The sequence below is a fragment of the Podarcis pityusensis genome, assembly GCF_964106645.2.
Source record: "Podarcis pityusensis genome assembly, chromosome: 2".
NCBI classification, from domain to species: domain Eukaryota; kingdom Metazoa; phylum Chordata; class Lepidosauria; order Squamata; family Lacertidae; genus Podarcis; species Podarcis pityusensis.
The window spans coordinates 61,881,917-61,902,203 of NC_138029.1; the positions used below are offsets into that span (position 1 = coordinate 61,881,917).

The 20,287-nt window shown below is 40.0% G+C and overlaps 1 protein-coding gene and 1 long non-coding RNA gene across 4 annotated transcripts in view; both read right to left on the bottom strand.

Annotated features, from left to right (window-relative positions):
- The window catches only part of LOC308469255, a 270,286-nt gene continuing 249,999 nt past the window's right edge, over positions 1–20,287 (bottom strand). Inside the window, exon 4 of the long non-coding RNA XR_013982058.1 lies at positions 1–157. This is a non-coding gene — a long non-coding RNA (uncharacterized lncRNA). The remainder of the gene's footprint in view (positions 158–20,287) is intronic.
- On the bottom strand, positions 6,261–20,144 carry CLK4 (CDC like kinase 4). Of its 3 annotated transcripts, none has more exons than XM_080991417.1 (13): positions 20,026–20,144; positions 14,349–14,500; positions 12,971–13,187; positions 11,754–11,841; positions 11,320–11,386; positions 10,647–10,763; positions 10,382–10,548; positions 10,185–10,279; positions 9,406–9,535; positions 9,062–9,144; positions 7,822–7,901; positions 6,700–6,787; positions 6,261–6,618 (listed from the first exon to the last, which is right to left on the bottom strand). In XM_080991417.1, the coding sequence occupies exons 2-13, from the start codon at positions 14,498–14,500 to the stop codon at positions 6,478–6,480; spliced, it is 1,425 nt and encodes a 474-aa protein (XP_080847543.1). In that variant the 5' UTR covers positions 20,026–20,144; the 3' UTR covers positions 6,261–6,477. The 3 variants fall into 3 exon arrangements, with proteins under 3 accessions (XP_080847543.1, XP_080847542.1, XP_080847544.1); XM_080991416.1 differs by having other exon boundaries at positions 12,971–13,190; XM_080991418.1 differs by lacking the exons at positions 6,261–6,618; positions 6,700–6,787; positions 7,822–7,901; ... (7 more) ...; positions 12,971–13,187; positions 14,349–14,500 and adding an exon at positions 15,442–16,938 and having other exon boundaries at positions 20,026–20,143.

Consider the following 20,287-nt stretch of genomic DNA (forward strand, 5'->3'; position numbering starts at 1 on the left):
AAGAACTTTGCTTCAGGTTGAGAACAGAACAGAAATCGTGCTCCTGCAGCAGGAGGCCCCATTAGCTAAAGTGGTGCTTCAGGTTAAGAACAGTTTCAGGTTAAGTACGGACCTCCGGAACGAATTAAGTACTTAACCTGAGGTACCACTGTACTGTCTTTTGCTAAGATTGTGATTCTCTGTAGGTAACTGGTTCGTGTTGATGCCCTCTACTACAAAAAGTATTGGCAGGATCAAGACAGAGGAACAAAATAGCAACTGCCATCCAAAACCAGTTAATGGTAGCAACAGTCCACCAGCATAACAAAAACCACTTTTATGAGGTACTTCCTGTTTCATTTCCTGGTTTGGCACTACAAGCACAGTCGAAAGCAAACATCTGGAAGTTCCTTAAATCTAAATGTGCGTTGATAACATTCCCAGGTATGCCTAACCATTTTAATTCACAAAGTCCCCATAACATCTTCTAATTTGTGGGTTTATTTCCTGTTACACAATTCGGAAATGCCAAAGATCCCATTCTACAACCCCAAGATGGGAGGGGAGGGGAGGGGGAGAGAAAGGGATTCTCTTTCGCAATGTGCATCTTCATCTGACCTGTTCATGGCACACACAAACATGCAGGGTAGCTTGAAGGGGAAGCCAAACCAAGCTGTTTTAACATTACCCATTACACCATGGATAGGGAACCTGTGGAGCTTATAGAATGTGGAGCCTAACAACTTATGGATTGCCACAGGTTCTTCATCGTCAATGTTTGGGTTTTTTGTTGGTTTTGTGTGTATGGTCCAGTGTCAATAGCACAGTTATCACCACCTGTACTTTCTGCATTTCATTTCCTTTTGACCTCACTGTTCAAGTTTACAATCCCCACTCCAAACACATATTTTTGTAATGCAACTCAGGGTAAGATTCAATTCATGAATCTGATAGAATGCACTGTAATCCATGAAACCTTGTGCTGATAATAAATTCGTTAGTCTTTAAGGTAGAAATTTTCATTGTTTTTCCTATAAGACATTACTACAGCTACCCCTCTTGAAAACAATATTCCAGAGCAACTCATTCTACTTCAGGTTCAATCTGAAGAGATGCATGGCTTTACTGGTACATTTTGTTGGGAAAGGGAAGAAAGGGAAGCATGTGGTTGCCCAGTTACCACAATGCAGAAATTATGGATTTTCCCATTATTTTATGTGGGCTACTCAGGGAAAGGAAAACAAAGGAAATGGCATTCAAGCAGATTGTGAGACTCTAGCACCTTTGGTCCCATCTGCACTTAAGCTGCATCATACTGTGGTTTGTTAAGGGTGCTGAGACTTGTTAGGATACTCTTATTCCCCAGAGTTTCCTGGGAAGAAGGATTAAATTATGGTTCTGTGAGGGGAATATGGGGCCTTCTAACAATTCTCAACACCTTTAAGAAACCACCGTTTGGGGGAACGGATGGTACCGCTTCAAATGGATAGTAGAGATGGGGCCTAAGTCTCTTGCTGACAGCAGCTCAGCATGGAAGCTCTTGACATATACTACTATCCTAGCTACATAGCAATAGAAAATTCTGGTTCTGTGTTGGCTGCTAGCCCCAGTTCTAAACCCTGTATATAATGGTTAGGGTGTGTTGGACTTGGGAGACCAGGGTTCAAATCCTCAGTCATAAACCTTACAAGGTAACCTTGGGCCAGTCACCATCTCTCAGTCTAACCTGCCTCACAAGGTTTTGCAAAGATAAAATGTTAAGTGGAAGGACCGTATGTACACTACCCTGAGCTCCTCAGAGGAAAGGCTGGAAATGGAAAGCAAAATAATGCAACAGTTCAGAATTTATTGTGTTTAAGTACTAGCATATAGTGCCACCTAGTGGAAAAAGAACGCCCAAATCGCAAATACGTTCAAAATGTCTTGAGAAAAATCTTGTCTTTTATTCTCTACTCCTAAACAAACATTCTTATAACTCTACCCCCTACCCTCCGTTTCTGAGAGAGTTAATACTACAAACATAAATATGTTTAAATAGAAAACTGCCAAACTGGACTGTTGATATCCATTTTTACAACAAGACGCTTGTCATGTCCACTTCAAGCTATTGTTGGTATCCATCTGTCTCTAGAGACAGTGCGCCTCCAGGGGTGAAGTCAAATAGCTGTGTTAGCAGCTCCAAAGTGATCTTTCCAGGGCACAAACCTGGGCAGTGTGTATAGAAGTCCTGGGCTGTCCAGACTACAAGGCCTTGCTGATGTGGCCCAAAAGAAAACAGAGCAAAACATTTGGCACCAGCTTGGCTGCAGTTCTCAGGAGGCGTACAAGGCACTATCCAACTGTTTTAGGGACTTCACTCTGGATTTGTGTAGGGTTTACTCCATAGCCTTTTCTTCTCCCAAACATATCCCACAAGGCAGTGAAGGTTTAAGATCAGTGTTTTCCTTCTCCTAGATGGGCTACCTTCCCAGGTTAACAAGCCCCATCTGCCCCTCACTTCCCTCTACAGCACACACAGAAACTGTCTTCTTGACCGTTGGACCCACTATTGGTCTCATCTGCTCAATCCACCAGAGCCTGTCTTTGCATGCAGGGGAAGTCTCTACCTCACCAAGAGTTTGAGACCCATTGGCTACCCTCATCTAGTTTAGCCGGCCTGTCAAAGCCGTTTCTCAGGGGCATTACTGTCACACATGGAGACTTGAGCACAGGGTAGGGGCCAAAGGTGGGCAAATTATCCCAGAAGGCGCATGTTGTGTCACCCACCAGAGATACTACCACTCTCCTAACACCCAATACACGCCTACTTCAAGCACTTCCAATTAAAATGTGTACAGTGGTACCTCGGGTTAAGTACTTAATTCATTCTGGAAGTCCGTACTTAACCTGAAACTGTTCTTAACCTGAAGCACCACTTTAGCTAATGGGGCCTCCTGCAGCTGCTGCCGCGCCGATGGAGCACAATTTCTCTTCTCATCCTGAAGCAAAGTTCTTAACCCGAGGTACTATTTCTGGGTTAGCGAAGTCTGTAACCTGAAGCATATGTAACCCAAGGTACCACTGTATTAGTAATTCAGTTTAATCTAAAAAAACCCAAAACACTTACAATGTTGTTTTCCATGCAGACACACCTGACAAATTCAAAAAGGCGAGCATTTCCAAATAGACTTTAGTGAATAAATGGATACAAAATAATCTCAGGATATTTTTACTTTTAGTCTGTAATAGTCCTACCTTTTTACTTGCAATATACTTCCACCTAAATGATCCCTCAAATTATGTTTGTAAATGACTAGATTTGTAAATTTGGGGATCCCCCCATCAGGCTCTATATAGATCAGTTAACAAAAAGGCATGGTACATATCCAGTGACTGATCATCTAATCCAGGGAACCTGTGGATCATTTTCTGGATGACGTTAACCGAGAACTCCCATCATTCCTGACCACTGACCAAGCTGGATGAGGTTGATGAGAACTGAAACCCAACATCTGGAAGAATACATGTTCCTTTGCTCTGGGCTCTTAAGTAAATTTAAATGTTATGCTATGTTTACCAGGATGAAATACCACACCCCCACCTCAGATTAAAATGTAAACTACCAACCTACAAAGACAGACCAGCTATCCTACTTCAGTATCATAACCATTTCTAAATACGAAAGAACTTGGCTTACTTACCATTGCTAGCTTCTCGTGCTCATGAATTCTGCTCCTTTCACCATTTCGCTTGGAAACATTCTTATCAAAATGAAAACCATTTGAACCCCTTCTGAGGGCTTCTGTATTTGGTTTCCTTATTTCATTTATCTCAAGCAGGAGCAAGAAAGTTTTGTTCTCTGAATGCAACTGTGCAAGCCTGCTTCATTGCCACTAGTTTACGTTTCATTTAAACCCAACTCACCTGTGCTTCTATAATATGTAGTAGGACAGCACAGGCAGCCTCATTTCCCATTGGTATTTAAAGGCACTTCCACTCAGGGGCATCTTCTTTCACCCCCTACATATGAAGCTTGTATCAATTTGCTACAATTGGACATTTGACCAGTTTTTTAAAAGGCTAATTAATCCATCAAGTATTTTAAAAATCTAATTAGGTCTTAGCTTTTCATAACTTTCCAAAATGCATTGTCTCATTTGCAGCAGTATCTTTTGTACTTTACTCCACATAGTACTTTCAGTATTTTCAAACACTACTAACTCCTCACTGGAGCTTGGATAGATCAACAAAAGGTGTATTCGCTGTTTCCTGCAGCAAGGAGGAGCCACTAACTGATAGGTATTGACCTTTGCCCAGGGATGACTACTTGTCTTCCTCTTTAAAGGTAAAGGTACCCCTGCCCGTTCAGGCCAGTCTTGCCAGACTCTAGGGTTGTGCGCTCATCTCACTCTATAGGCCGGGAGCCAGCGCTGTCCGCAGACACTTCCGGGTCACGTGGCCAGTGTGACAAGCTGCATCTGGCGAGCCAGCGCAGCACACGGAACGCTGTTTACCTTCCTGCTGGTAAGCGGTCCCTATTTATCTACTTGCACCCGGAGGTGCTTTCGAACTGCTAGGTTGGCAGGCGCTGGGACCGAACGACGGGAGCGCGCCCCGCCGCGGGGATTCGAACCGCCGACCATGCGATCGGCAAGTCTTAGGCGCTGAGGTTTTACCCACAGCGCCACCCGCGTCCCATCTTCCTCTTTAGTTGGAGATTATTGTAATTACAGCAGGTGGGCAGCAGGAGATGCATTCCTGTGCTTCTAGGTTTGCCCCCTGACGTCTGCACAGTTGGAGAAAAGAATCCCTCACTTCTTATTCTTGCTACAAGTCATATACCAAGCTGTCACCTACACAATGACAACCAAATAATATCATTTGACTGGGCAATTGGCTGATTTGCTAACCCTATCTGGATGGCGACAATACACATTCCCTGACATTTTCTTTTGTTAACATCACTGAGTGCTAGTTACCATCTCTCAGACTATCCTACCACACAGGACTGTTGTGAGAATAAGAAGAATCCTATGTACACTGATCTTGGTGAAGAACAGGCTATACATGTAGTAAGTACATTTATTATTACTTTTCCTTGGATTGAAGTTACTATACAAGATGTTAAACATCATGTTACAAGGCTCATTACATAAATCCAAATGCTGTAACAGACCTTAAATATAATATTAAAAGATTCAATGCTGAGACACATGCTACTTTAAAGTTGATAATGAAAATGTGAATAATATCGCCAGCTGCAATTTCTGGTCTCTTTAGCAGACCAGGAAGTAGAATTATCTAGCAATTTTTGGCAAAGGTAAAGAATGGCTTTTTATCCACACCCCCAATATTCAAGCACCAAGAGCACAATCTGCCTACCATAAACAATCACATTCATAAGGATAACTGGTGAAATCAACAGTGGACAAGTGAAGTTTTGCTTGCACAACTGGACTTTCCTCCTCCCCCCCCCCCCCCGCAGCTGACCCCACCAAATCTGCTCCAGAGGATCAGATTCCTGTGGAGCTGATTCTGTAGGCATGAAGAAAAAGGGTAAGTCCCATTACATGAGTGGAAGTATGGATTTCACCCAATTAATACAATGCTTTTACTTTTAAACTGTCTTTAATATCTCCCCTCCCAAATGAAATAAAGTAGATTTTACAAATCAACTTAATAAAAATGGGGAAACAATGCACTCATTAATTAAAATGGCTGGTAAATATATTCTGAAAAATAAAATGGCAGGCAGGCAATCAAACTAGATCTCATTTCAAATACTGTAGTACAGTGGTGCCCCGCAAGACGAATGCCTCGCAAGACGAAAAACCCGCTAGACGAAAGGGTTTTCCGTTTTTCGATGCGCTTTGCAAGACGAATTTCCCTATGGGCTTGCTTCGCAAAACGAAAAAGTCTTGCGAGTCTTGCGATTTTTTTCGCCCCCCCCCTTTTCTAAGCCGCTAATAGCCTTTTAACCGCTAATCCGCTAAGCCTTTAATAGCCGCTAAACCGCTAATAGCGCTAATCCGCTAATAGGGTTGCTTCGCAAGACGAAAAAACCGCTAGACGAAGAGACTCGCGGAACGGATTATTTTCGTCTTGCGAGGCACCACTGTATTTTAAAAGGTTAATAAAATTGTAAACCTGCCTAAACACAACAATTTAAGGAAACATTGAGCCTAAAAAGGACCTTTCCCAAACAGTGACTTCAGTCCCAAAAACACTCAGTCCTAAAATGGTCCAACAATGTTTAACCATGTTACAATCTTCAAAATATCAATTCAAAAAAGTGCAATCACTTGTAGAAAATGAAAAAATTTAATGTGTACATTAATGCATCCATGATCAGTAATACCACAACTGTTCAACAAGAGAGCCACAGCATCGATACAAAAAATTTATGGTAATATTTACAAAATAAACTGAAAAAATAATTTATTATTTACATCTTCTCACATTATGTTGTTAACTGACACAGTCTTATCGTCTCTTTGGAGGAAGATAGATCAAATGAGTTTATCTATTTTTTAAAGGGTCAAAAAAATGATGCTCCAGGGCTTCATCTAGAGTAATTCTCTTGACAGGGTCATACTCCAACATCCTACGAATGAGGTCAAAAAGATTTTTATGGTCTTTATCATGACAGTGCATGAATTCCTGGAAAAAGAGAAAGAAACTTTAGATACATCTCTTTGGATTCCAGAATCAAGTAGAGGGAAGAATATAGTGCTCTCTTACCTTTAGTGGTTTACACCGCCTCCTAACATAGCGACCTGCAGAACTATGTTCATCCCAGTCCAACTGGTCATGGTGGAAGTAACGTTTCCTGTATACAAAAAAGCTGCATGAAATATATCCTTTCTTTTTTAGTTGTTGAAGTGCAGCCTTCTTCCCCTTGTCCTTGAGATATTTTTAATTTCCAGCTGATTCTCTTTGATTCCTTTCTCTCACCATTTCTGTGAGCTCTGGGCCACTTCCTTTACACATCCTGACAGGTATAATCTTCATCAGATCTTTTCCCGACAATAGTTTCTAAGGTTCCAAAAGTTCTTCCTCTGAACAATCTGACCACTGTCAGCTTTGTGGCCATTGCTACCTCACGTGTCCTTGGAAGCAGGTCCCACTGAGATCAGTGGATGTATTCCACTGTGTAAATAGGATATCAGTCTTAAATCTAGCAGCTTAAATGCAAGCTTCAAAGAATGGGTGTCCATCCTTGCAAGTCTCTTACCTAAGCTCCCCTGTGCTCTTTCATCTCTTTCATCTCTTAAGCATATTTCCTCACTTCCCCATCACCCTTCTGTTATTTACTCATGGATTGCTGTGCTTGGTCTTACTCTGCTGTTTCTCCTCCTCAGGAAGCCAAGAGGAAGGTCTAGAAATCCTACAGCAGCATCTCAATATAGAGTGGGGGGGGGGGAGGAGAGCTTCCCTACCACTTTGGTCTCTACAAGTCAAACAATGAAATTAAACAGCTGCTGCTAAAATCAACTGTGAATTTCAAATACAGGGGAGAAAGAGAGGGAGAGCCCAGAGTACATATTCAGATCCATTATATATGTTGTAGCTCAACAGGATTGAAGTGATAAATTTCAATTGGACACACCAACTCCCCTTGTTTCATAATAACTACTGGTGTCTCCTGTTGTTCTTAGCATTTTTATGTAATAACAATCACAAAATCATGTAAGAATTCCAACAGTCAATGAAATGGAAATTTTTGTTTAATTTTTTAACTGCAGAATGTGTAAGTGGCATATACAATTATAACTTCATGCTTAAGTAGTTTACAAAAACAGAAAACAAAGCATATTTTTAACCCCTTGTATCGAACATTTATACAATTTAAAATAAATTTACCTTGATTTTTTAATCATGTGTGTGGGTAAAGGTCCTAGAATCCTCTCCATCATTGCCAGATGTTCCTTACTGTCATGTGTCTGGAAAGGGGAGGGGCAGGAATTGAATGTATTATACAGTAGTATAGAGGCGTTGTTTTCCCCCTCTAACTCAGTGTTGTTAATCTTCTAAGTATAACATTCCCACCCACCGCTCAGGTTTTCAGCTTTATGGAACACCAGAAGGAAACAAACCAAGGAATACAGAATAAACAAAACAGAAAAAAGAACTGGTATAATCAAGATCATACAGAGAATTGAAATTTGTAATTAAGTCTCAAATGAGGTCAGAAAAACATTAAACTTCCCAAATAACTGAAATTAACTGAAACTGTTTTTTTGCAGGCTGTTGTTAGAAGCAGATGTAATAAATATCCAACAAGTGGCATAAAAAGGCTGTGGTTTTTCCTTGTCTCTTATGTGTCAGTTTTTCTGCTGTCACCACCAACCAGACATTTCTAATACACACAGTAAGTCCCAAGTGTTCAGAAACTTCTACTGCTGAGCAACTGTTTGTCTAGCAATGACCAACAGAAATAACAGCAGGTCCTTGAATAGCATATCCTTGTTCTGGCCCATAAAAATTGATAACAGAAAGAATTCTGGCATAAGCACGATAGAAGCCCCAGTAATGTGCAGCAGTTTCAGATCTACATTATACCAAAAAGCGTGCAGTCCCTCCAAAGATGTTATCGACAAGTATACCATAAATATATTGGATTGTATCCAACAGTGACACTCAGTTAATGGTAGATTCCTTAAACCGAACAGAAAGGGGTGCAGTTTTTGGCGATTGCACCGTTCTGACTTCGTAGCCCACCCTAAATCTGCTCCAGAGGGTTTGGGGACTGTCAGGGGAGGATTTAAGGGAGACCCTGGGGTAAGAGCTGAAAACTTCCTTCCCTGATCTGCAGGTGGAGACCTTACCGTCAGCTGAGTGGCTCTAATGGATGCAGCTCAAACTCTTTCCACACATTTTACAAAGTAACTTTGTTCTCCAAACAATCTCAGCCAAAGTCTTTAAATGTTAGTGTGTTATGAAACATTTGCAGGACTAGGGTATATTTAACATTTCGAGCATTTCAACTCTACATACTTGTAGAAATGCCAAAAATCAAATGAAAGCATTAACATATATTTTAAACCAGATTTTGAACTGCAACTCAAGTGAAAAGTTCTAAATAAAAATGACATACACATACCTGAAAGACTGTAAAACCAAGGTAATATTCAATCAGAATGCATCCTATGCTCCAGACATCACAGGGTTGGGACCACCCAAGGGCTATAACACAATTCACAAAACATTAGTTAGTTGAAAATTCAATCCAGACTAGAAAGCCATCTCCTGAACAATCTTGAGGTTATTTCATAAACCATCCACCATTCTTAGATTTACTATTTTCCTCCACTTTTATGGAACACAACTAAGCAGTAATATCATACATGAATATTAAAAGTAATTTTTCAAATGTTTAAATTATATAAATATTATTTAAATATGTTTCCTAGAATTGTTACATTTCCAGCAAAATTCTCTACTAACCTAATATAACTTCAGGTGCTCTGTAGTGCCTTGTAGACACTAAAGTGCTATGATGTTCATTGTCATATGTTGCACTTCCAAAGTCTACAATTTTAATATCTGTATTTTTCAGTGTCCGTTCATCCCGCCTCTGTAACAAAGTCAAAATGAGCATCATTATTTTTTTAAAAGAAGTTGAATCTCATTGTTAACACAAAGACTTAACAAATCATGCTTTCTGCAGATTTACTCCGTTCTGGGTCTACTGTTCATGCACATGGAATTGGCAAAATCTCCTTCTTCCTATTTGGGAGTGGGGGAAGCCTCTATACTTACCTAAGGCAAATGTAGTTTAACAAGCCATGCTTTTCATATTAAGAGCAATGATACAACAGCTAACCTAGGTGAACTAATTTTTACATAGGAAATCCAAATCCATAGTTTCACAGTTCCTTAACTATACTATATCCATAAACCTTGTGAGAAATCTCATCAACATAACAATTAGTAGTACAAGTACTGGTTTGCTTTGTCATCAGCACATCTGCTGCATCTTCACATAAATGTGAAAAAATGACTGATCTTCTGTTCAAGGCCTTTACTATCATTTATCAATAGATTTTGGTCTTAGCAGCCACAAAGTACTTAAGTAGAATACCTGAATATGCACTTGAATACATCTTGTGTTATGGTAAAGGCTGCTTGATGCGAGCAAAACTTAGAAATTGTATATGGCATGGTTGACCATAAAAAAGTAGAAACAGCCCACTGGGAAGAAGTCTTAAAGCAAGTGAACTTACCATTTTAGAATTATACTTTACTATATAATCAGATTCTACAAATAAAATATTTTCAGGTTTCAGATCTGTATGAGTCAACTTATTGTGATGCAAGACTGCCAAAAAAAAAAGAGAGAGAAAGTAGGAACGCAAAACTCAAATCAATGCCTATAATTTTAGGTTATGGAAAAATTCTTTAAAATTTAAAACGTACGTACAGTTTATAGAATGACAAATCTGATAAGCCATCTTCCTAATAAGTTCAATAGGAAAAGGCAAAAAGCTATTTTCTTTAATAAAGTCATAAGTACTGAGTCCCAGCAGCTCAAATACAATGCAAACATGGCCATGATGTTCAAACGATTCCAGCATCTGTACACAACAGCTAGAAAAAAAAGAAAGCAACCAGAACAATAACTGAATAAAAACAATTGGTAATTGAAAACTGTTTAAAATAATGCTTTCATTCTAGTTTATACTTACAATCTGCTGCCAGGATCCAAGGCATTTAAGTGCTCCAATACCTGAATTTCTGAACGAGCTGCTTCTCGGTATCTACCAACACTTTTCACAATTTTTATAGCTACATGCATCCCTTTCCTATGGAGTAAAGTAAAATACTGTCAATTAAATTTGCCCATTCTCAACCAAGTGTCAAGCATTCTACTGTAGACTGGATGCATCAGTAAATCATGGTTATTTTACACCTATTATAACACTTTCAAGGCTGAGACAAAAAGCTAACAACTTTCTGTTATCATCCATTTTATTTGTTGTACATGTTCACAGAAGAACATAGCAATTGCAGTGAGAATCTAATTATTAATGTTAAGAATGAAATAACTTCTACTGTTAGCCCAAGTATGACTGAAAGTTGCATTACACAAATTAAAGCCAGGTGCACCCAGATGCCCACAAGGAGAATTGAAAAAACAGCTGGTGGTGGGGAGAACTGCTTCTTACTGGGGATGGTGTGTTTGTTAAAATGCACCTGTTATTTATTTCAAAAGACTGTATTACAGAAATATTATTGTCTAATTTTCTGTTCTTAAGTCTCACAAAACTTCATGTACATTGGATAGCATGTAGATTGGATTTCTACCTTCAGATGGAAAACATTTTTTCAGAGATACTTTTGAAAATATTGCATACTTACATGTGATGATCAATGCATTCTACTACTTTTCCAAAAGCACCTTCCCCTAAAGTTGAAATAATTTCATCTAAAAAATAAACCAAAGCTTTTATTGAAGTAGCTGAAAAAAAATTAACATTGCTAAGCATGTCGTAGTAAAAACATTAACTTAGTGTTTGCCTTTGAAAGCATTAGTTTATTGGATAGGTGTCATGAAACAGCTATCTAGCTATCAGTCTAAACTTAAGCTGCATTTACTATTGTAGCATTGAATAGCAATATTTAAGAATACAGAAATGAAGAGAAATGTAAAATAATACAAAGACAAAAGAAAAGACAAGAGAGGGCAATGAAGATTTTTTTTATCCCCCCCACCCCTACTCCTCTTCTAACATACTAGTCTAAACAGATTTTTTGCTGATTTTTTTAAAAAAGGGTTGAAAAATATTCTATACATCTTGCTCTTAGTACGTCTCCACTTTGACAGATCAGGTGACCCTCCTCATCCTCTACACTCCTGGATCTTTTCCTTCGGTGACTCTTCTGGAAACGGCACCAAGATCGTCCAGCCAATCAATATATCAGAGTGAATTCAGGGTAGAATACGCAATTCATTCAGCGGGGATATTCAGGCATTCAGTTACGCACCAGGCCACGAACAGTTGGCAGGAGCAATTTCAAATTCAGTCCCCAGAAATTCACAGGGCACAGTTTATGTTACAGAAGAAAAACATGGCAAGGAACAGATTTTCAGATGAATATTTAAGAGTAGTAAGACAACAGAAACACAACACAATTTTGTTCTCAAATTATGGATTAATTGAAGACTAAAATTCAAATTTGCAATGTAAATATTTACTTTTGCTATTTGAAAAAAAATTGTCATTTGTGTCTACTTTTTTGAAATCATAACTAGGTCTGATCTCCTTGAATATCTAGCAAAGTATTTTAAAATAATAATTATTATTTAAAAAGCAGAACTTCAAAGCAATTAATTTTTTTCTTCCATATTTCAAAAAGCTAAAGGGAAAATATTCATAATTCATGAAATGCAGTCTACAATCTAATATTCTGAGTGTATTGATTCAGAAGTACAAATACTATTTAAACCATAATAATCCTAAATTTGAATGTAGACATCAGCAGTGTCATACTGTTTCTGGAAAATCCAAACTCCTTTCCTTGCTAATTGGTAGAGGGAATGCTTTCTGACAGATCAGTGAATGATCAAAATTTGCATGGGACTGAACTAAACTACTGAATAGAAACATGCTGAATTCATTAGACTTTTTTCACAGCCTAATTCCATGTAAATTAATACCTTCTGTGTCTTTGGAGATGGGATGGAAAGAGTGGCTTCAAAAGGATATAAAACTCATTCAAATGAGAACAGCACTTGACTGCTTTTCTCTACCAGCTCAACTAAGAAATCATTCAAGTTTTTGAAAGCTTCAGACAAAAACTCATGTGGTTGGCACCACTCACTATGTAAACATTTTCAAATGTCTGAATACATGCTATGTATATATTTACAGCAGATTAAGAGAACCCAGGTTTAACTGTAGCTCAGGTAACTGAAACTTTTTAAACATTGATACTCAGATAATCTGATACTCCGTGAAGAAACTTAAAACACTAATACATTGTTAATACATTTTTAAAGTATGCATACCGAATACAAGCTGTCATGGGGGTCATGTTTCTTATGCTTTCTTTTATGACTACTTTTCCCACTTTGACCAGAGGATTTGCTAAAATGATGTTGGCGACTCTTTTCATACTCTCTGCAATGCTTATAGTCATCTACATCACGGAAGTCATTTATATACTCCTCAACATATCTTCGGTCATGACGGTCTCTCCTAGTTACGGATCTATCTTCCAAGTAGCTGCTGAAAACAAATAAAAATTATTTTTTCAACTTTTTTTTAAAAAAAACCTTGTTGAAAGATAAATCTACCCACCATCAAAAGGTAAATAAGTATACTAAGACTCTTATTACCTTGAGCTCACAAGAATTACACCCTTCCTGCTAGATATGCAAGGAAGTCTAGTAAACTTTCCCATGTACATTGCAACAAAATGAAAACCTGCGTCTAAATAACTTGTGCAAGTATGGAGTGCTCCCAAAAGGAAAATCATTAATTCAATGCATTCAATTCAAAGCCATAAACTGCCTCTTCTTCAAAGGCAATGACTGCTTTCTCAGGACAGCTTTATTATTCATCAGCCTTGCTCTATCTCACTTGCTGATAACACTAATTCTCATAAAGTTACATTCAAAACTAACAACAGTCAAGAGCTAGGTGAATAGTGAAGGCCTAGAGCAAAATAACTACCAATTCAAAGGGCCTGATTTCAGAAACCTATACAAAGCACCCATACAAAGCAGTACAGAAAACAAGTCAGAGTCAAATTGGACTTTTATTTATGTCAGTAAATATAAAGGTCCCACTATTGGAACACTTTCTCCAAAATCTCAACTTATCCAAACACAATTATATCAAAACCTCACTACACAAATAGCTGAATCAGATAACAAAATGAGAGTCTGCCCACTTCCTTATTTGTGTTTTGCTGGTGGGCAGAAATCACTGGGGGAGGGAGATAGATCAGACAAATCAGTGAGCAAGAGAGATGGCTGCAGCAATTTCAGGCAGAAAGCATGGAGGGAGAAAGCATGGATTAGAAATGAATCACATTTCATCTACATGTATATACTGATGTATTAATATGGTACTGTCTACATATACACATAACTACACATATGTGTGTGTGCACACAGATATATCTGAAAGCAATCTGGACCACAATTGCCTTCTTAAATAGTGCTTTAAAAGCTTTTGCTCATTTCCATACTCTCAAGATGAAAGAAATAATGAATAACATCACAGCAACTATTATTCATTTTTAAGTGAACTACCAGTGAAAAACTCTGATTGCAACAGCAATAGGAAAACTTAAAAATGACAAATGTAAATCAATAAAAGATTTAAGTTACAGCTAGTTAGATGATAATTAGATGATCATTAAAGTCAAGAGTCATTTACCTGTTGGCACTTTTAAGTGATTTATAGCATCTGCCTTCTCTTTCACTGCTATGTGACTTCCGCCTGCGCTTTTGGCTATGTGTGCTCTTTTCTTCATCCCAGCTCCTTCTTTCACCCTGCCCAGAGCACTGCGTTAGCTTTGAGTGCTTCATCTAACACAGGAAAATATACCAAAGCAAAAAGGTTACATTTCAATGAGAAAATAAAGATGAGAGATTAACAACCCCCTCCTGCACGTGTTTATTTAGATGTTAAACAGGGCTAACGCCTAGATAGCACACACCTGTGCACACTTACTTGGGAGTAAGTCCCACAGAACACAGTGGAATGGGCTTCTGAGTGAACATACAAAGATTGGGTTGTGAAATAACTTTAGTCTGTGAAAGGCATTTACAACTGAAAACGTGAAGAAATAAAACAAGTGTGGGGTGAGAATATATCATCAATACAGACTATTTTCAGCTGCCCCATCTTGTTGCTCTGGTATCCCTGCCCTTGTTTCACTTGGACCTAGGTTACATTATCTATCTCATAAGGCAAGACCAACAAATATACACTCATACCTCTTGTTACGTCCGCTTCATGGTACATTCTTGCAAGATACGTCCCACGGTGACCCAGAAGTACCGGAAAGGGTTACTTCCAGGTTTCGCCACTCGCACATGCGCAGACGTGCAAAATGACGTCAAGTACATGCGCATAAGCGGTGAATCGCGACCCACGTACTCGCAGACGTGCGTTGCGTTCTGCTCATGTTGGAAACGGGGCTCCGGAACGGATCCCGTTCGCAACCAGAGGTACCACTGTACAAAAGAATCAAGATTACTGTATTTCAAACTTTGCAATCACAAGGACTAGAAATATATACTTAGAGGATAGAACCAAGAGTATTTAAGAAATGGAACTGCACTTCATACCCCATTATGTTTTATGAATAGAAATGCTTATAGATGAAAACCTATTTTCTTCATCCATTGTTAAATCTGATTGATATACTATATATGTGTTGTGAAACTACCCTCCCATACTAATATGTTCTTAAGAATAACACTACCATATTTCTCGCTCTATAAGATGCACCTGACCATAAGACGCACCTAGTTTTTAGAGGAGGAAAACAAGAAAAAAATATTCTGAATCAAATGTTGTACTGAACAATTTAATAAACAACTGGTATATCAGAATCATATTACAACCATGTAAAGTGAACAGCAGTTAACAGTGGCATTAAGAACCATCATCACATTCATTAACAAATGAAGAGAGATTTTAAGGTTCGGGTACTCTTCTAGTCTTCTTTGAACCCTAAGAACTCATCAGTGCTAGAGTCAGAATTTATGAAGCTCAGTTGCTCACAATCACTGACATCACTTTCTTCGCTATCTTCATATAAAATACCATCTTCGTTTCCATCCAAAGCATTGCTAATGCCACATTTTTTAAATGACTGTACAACGATTTCCTCCTTTACTGAGTACCATGATGTTTTCACCCATTCACAAACTTGAGTGATAGTGGGCCCCTTCATTCGTCCAGTAGGTGTCAGATCATGATTACCAGCAGCCATCCATTTGTTCCGCTCTTTTCGCATAAAGACCTTAAATGGCTTGTTGATGGAAACGTCAAGAGGTTGCAACTGGCTGGTAAGACCTCCAGGAATTACAGCTAGATGAGTCTTCACTTCTTTAAAGCACTTTTTTGTAATTTCGCTAATATGCGCTCTAAACTGGTCAAGTACTAATAAGGCAGGTTTTTTCAAAAGCCCTCCAGGACGTTTGGACCACACTTTTTCAACCCATACTCTCATTCCATTTTCGTCCATCCATCCTTTCTCATGAACATGTACAACAATTCCTCGTGGAATCACTTCTTCTGGAAATGTTTTGCTTTTGAAAATTAACATGGGTGGCAATTTGGTGCCGTCTGCACAGCAAGACAACACAACCGTGCAATAGGTTTTCTCACGTCCTGAGGTTTTCACAGCGATAGTTTTGGTATCTTTCAGATCAACAGTCCTATTAGATGGCACATCAAAGATTAGCGGGACTTCATCCATATTCCAAATCTGGCCAATTTCAAATCCATTTCTCTTCCTAGCATCAATTACAAATTTATGAAAAGACAGAATCTTAGATTCATATTCTTCTGGCAATTTTTGTGCAATTCTAGTTTTGGTGCTCATAGGAAGGCCGCATTGCTTCATAAATCTGTAGCACCATGATGGTGATCCAGTAAAATCGTGAATGCCTTTCTCTACAGCAATGCGTTTGGCTTCATATATTATCATTTTTGTAGAGACTGCGAAGCCATTCTTCTGGTGATTTTTGATCCATTCTTTCATGGCCACGTCCAACTGTGGCCTCTTTGCAGCATTTCCACGAAAAGTGTGCTTACTTTTATCTGCTTTTTGCAGCTGATCCTCCTGTTTCCTCCACTCTCTTATCATTTTTTCAGTTGGAGGTGACCCAAAATGTCTCTCCGCTGCTCTGTTTCCATGCTCCTTAGCATATTTTACTACCTCTAGTTTAAAAGGAATCCTATATGCTAGTCTTTTCTGCTTTATCATCCTTATCAGAATGGGGGAGGTTTTCTGCAAGAAAATACAGTGATGTACAAACTGTCAGTAATGTACGGTTTCTCCAATGTTTACCACTGAGTGCTGACCATACCTTTAACTAATGGCATCACAGTAAACATAGCCAAGATACAGTCTGTATAAAAAAAAATATTACCGTATCACCCTAAAAGTTGATATTATAGCATATGCATCACTTTCTTGAATTGTCCTAGGCATAGCAGCCAACTCCTAGAGGCCTAGGTGCCTTCGCCCCCTCTTAAATATTTGAGGGAGTCCCCCCCATGTTGATGGGCATTGTTATTCATATAGTGTGCATGCACTTTGTCTTGAGACCGCAGCAGTTCTCAACCTGTGGGTCCCCAGATGTTGTTGAACTACAAGGATGAATTGCGGTATGTGAGGTGGGGCTTACCTGCCCCCCCAATATTTTATTGAAGTTGGAAGGGGGGGAGGGAGGGAGGGAAGGAAGGGAGAGCTCACATTTGTGCATGCCTGTGGTGGGCAGCTGCCTTGCCTTGCTGGAACCGGAGCAAAAAGAGGAGGAGGAGGAGACACCAGAGCAGAAGCCCTGTAAGCCGCTCTCCCTTTGCTTGAATTACTGTTACAGTCAGCTGGGGGGAGGGGTGGAAGGGGCTGCCCTCTGCCCCTCCTTCCGGCTCATTGTAAAGCAAGCAGAGTAAGAGCTGCTTACACGCATGTAAACGGCTCTCCCTTTGCTTGAATTACAGTCAGCCTGTCAGTCCCTTCTCCCACCTCACCAAAAAGCCAGCAAGAGTGGCAGACACGCTTGGTGTGCCTCTTGCTGGCTTTCCAATGAGCCGGAAGGAGGGACGGTCCCTTCTCCCACCTCGCTGAAAAGTCAGCAAGAGCCGCTTCTCCCGTCTGCATTCGCTCCATAAGACACACACACATTTTCCCTTACTTTTTAGGAGGAAAAAAGTGTGTCTTATGGAGTGAAAAATACGGTATATGCTTTAAGGTTTCACTGTGCATTAGTCATTTGAAGGTTGGCTGTGTAACTTAAATCCCACCTTGCTGGATAACATTTCATCATCTGTTAGCTCTCAATATTATATTACAGATCTATATAAATCCTGAAAAGTCCAAGCATTTTGGGACTGAAAGCACCATAAAAATATTTAAATAAATAAAATAGGTCTTCTCATAGGCAGAGCGCTCAAGGCTTCAGCAAACAGTTATGGACACAAACAAATCAAACTCAATCATAATTTGTGTCAGCTTTCCATGATCAAAACAGCCATATAGGACATTAATTAAATACGTATCAAAATATTACCGGAGTATAATATTCCATCCAATATAGCTCCCCAACCTGTTCTAAAAAGTGGGACATACTAAAAAAAGGGGGGGGCATACTTTAAAGACAAAACAAAACAATCCCTGTTCACGTGGTCAACTTCACTTCCCTACCCTCTGCTGTTTACCCGAGTAACCAAATTTCCATTCCCACCAGGATGAAAAATTTTGACTGACACTTTTATTTGAGCTCCTGTATTTTGGTTAATTGGACTCTCATTTAAATAGCCATTTCAGCTTACATTCAGTTGGGGAGGGAAGAGCTGTTGGGGTTACTCAAAACGGCATGAGAAGAGTGTGAAGCAGATAGTGATGCAATAAGCCCATCAAGCCTGGAATATCTGCGGTGCAAAGAAAGTTACAAATTCTCCAACTTCTTGGAGGACTGTTTCAAAATTGGTCGGTGAATTTCTAAAGTGAAAAGAGGGCCGTTCTCAAGCCTGGAGCCAACACTGGATCTGAAAGGTATCTCCACTCATCCCAAATTGATTGAGACATAGCCTATGCAGCTATCAACTAAGAATGCTCTGGGACTCAATTTCCTGCATGAAGCAGGAGGCTGGACTAGATGGCCTGCAAAATGACACCACCCCCAAGCCTACATTTCTGCGCCCATGATCACTTGGTGATGAAAGGTATTCTCCCACAGTCAGAAAGTTATTCGTTTGCACTTCCAGGATGTTTTAAAATAAGTTCTAACGGGAAGCTCCACATGTTTAAACACTCGGATTGAACTGTCACATCCGTCAAAGTTTATGAAACAAAACATGCTTTCTATTCCAAAACTAATTGGGTGTTTTATTCTGATCCCAATGCTTCCATCAAGGCTGTCTGCGTAAAATATGCATTAGCCATAAGAAGTGTTGCTTCTTCGCGGTAGGGCTTAATTCTAAAACTAGAGATGCTGGGCTTTGCCACTCTCTGGAAGCCACGCTTGCATCCTACCGCATGGAAGAGACCGCTGTCCCCAATCCAAGGAGAGCTGACATTCCATCAGGAGAGGGACCTCAGGCTCTCCTGCTTAAGGGTCCTTCCCCCCTGCCCAGTGCCAGATTTACGTATAAGCTACACAAACTATAGCTTAGGGCCCCACTCTCTTGGGGGCCGCCCAAAAATTTAAACTAGATGTACATTTCCAAAATATAAGATAAAATACAAATAAAATAAAACCTACATACAGCAACGGTGTTTTGTGTTGTGTAGGCTCCTATGATGTAAGTAATGGGCCCCACCTGCTAGCCTGCTCCCTAAAATATCACATATTTTGTTATGTGCAAATGGCTATAGATACCTACCAGGTCCATAAATTACCATATAGCGTATATTCAACACAAAAAACAGCGACAATTTGTTGTTGACAAAGGACAGCTGGACATATAATGGGCCCCATTGCCTTCAGTCGCCGAGGGCCTCATCAAACCTAAATCCGGCCCCGCCCCCCCCACCTACTCCCCCCCCCACCTCAGGCTGCACAAGTCCAGGGGGTGAGGGAAAGGTTTACATGTTAGGAAGTGCTGGAGGCCTCCGTCTCCGAAGCTCAAAACCGCCCCTCCAAGCGAGGTCTTTTTTTCAAAAAGCACCCTTTTAACGCGTAAAAAATTATTCCCTACCTTGCATCCTCCTACTCTCTATATCCCAACGACTGGGGGGGGGGGGTTGAGAGGAATTGAAGCCCCACAGAGCAAAACAAGGACCTGGTTTCCCGCCTCTACAAAAGGCCTAACGAGAGAGAGAGAGAGAGAGAAAGAGAAACAGGCCGCTTCCCGTCCCTCCGCCACTTACGCTCAACGGCGAGCTGCGAAGGATAAACGTGTCTTCTTCCGTCCGCAAACAAACAAAATGGCGGCTTCCCTCCTCTCCCTCTCCCTCTCCTTCTCCCTAGGCACGCCCGTCATTGCGGGGTTGCGTCACACGTGCTGATGCGTAGACTTATAATATATTCAGGCGCGCGCGCACACGCAAACAATGCCCGACTTCTGCGTGGGCTGTGAACTACGCTTTTTGTTTCTGATTTGTAGCAGCAGCTGCGGCGGCAGAAAGCAGC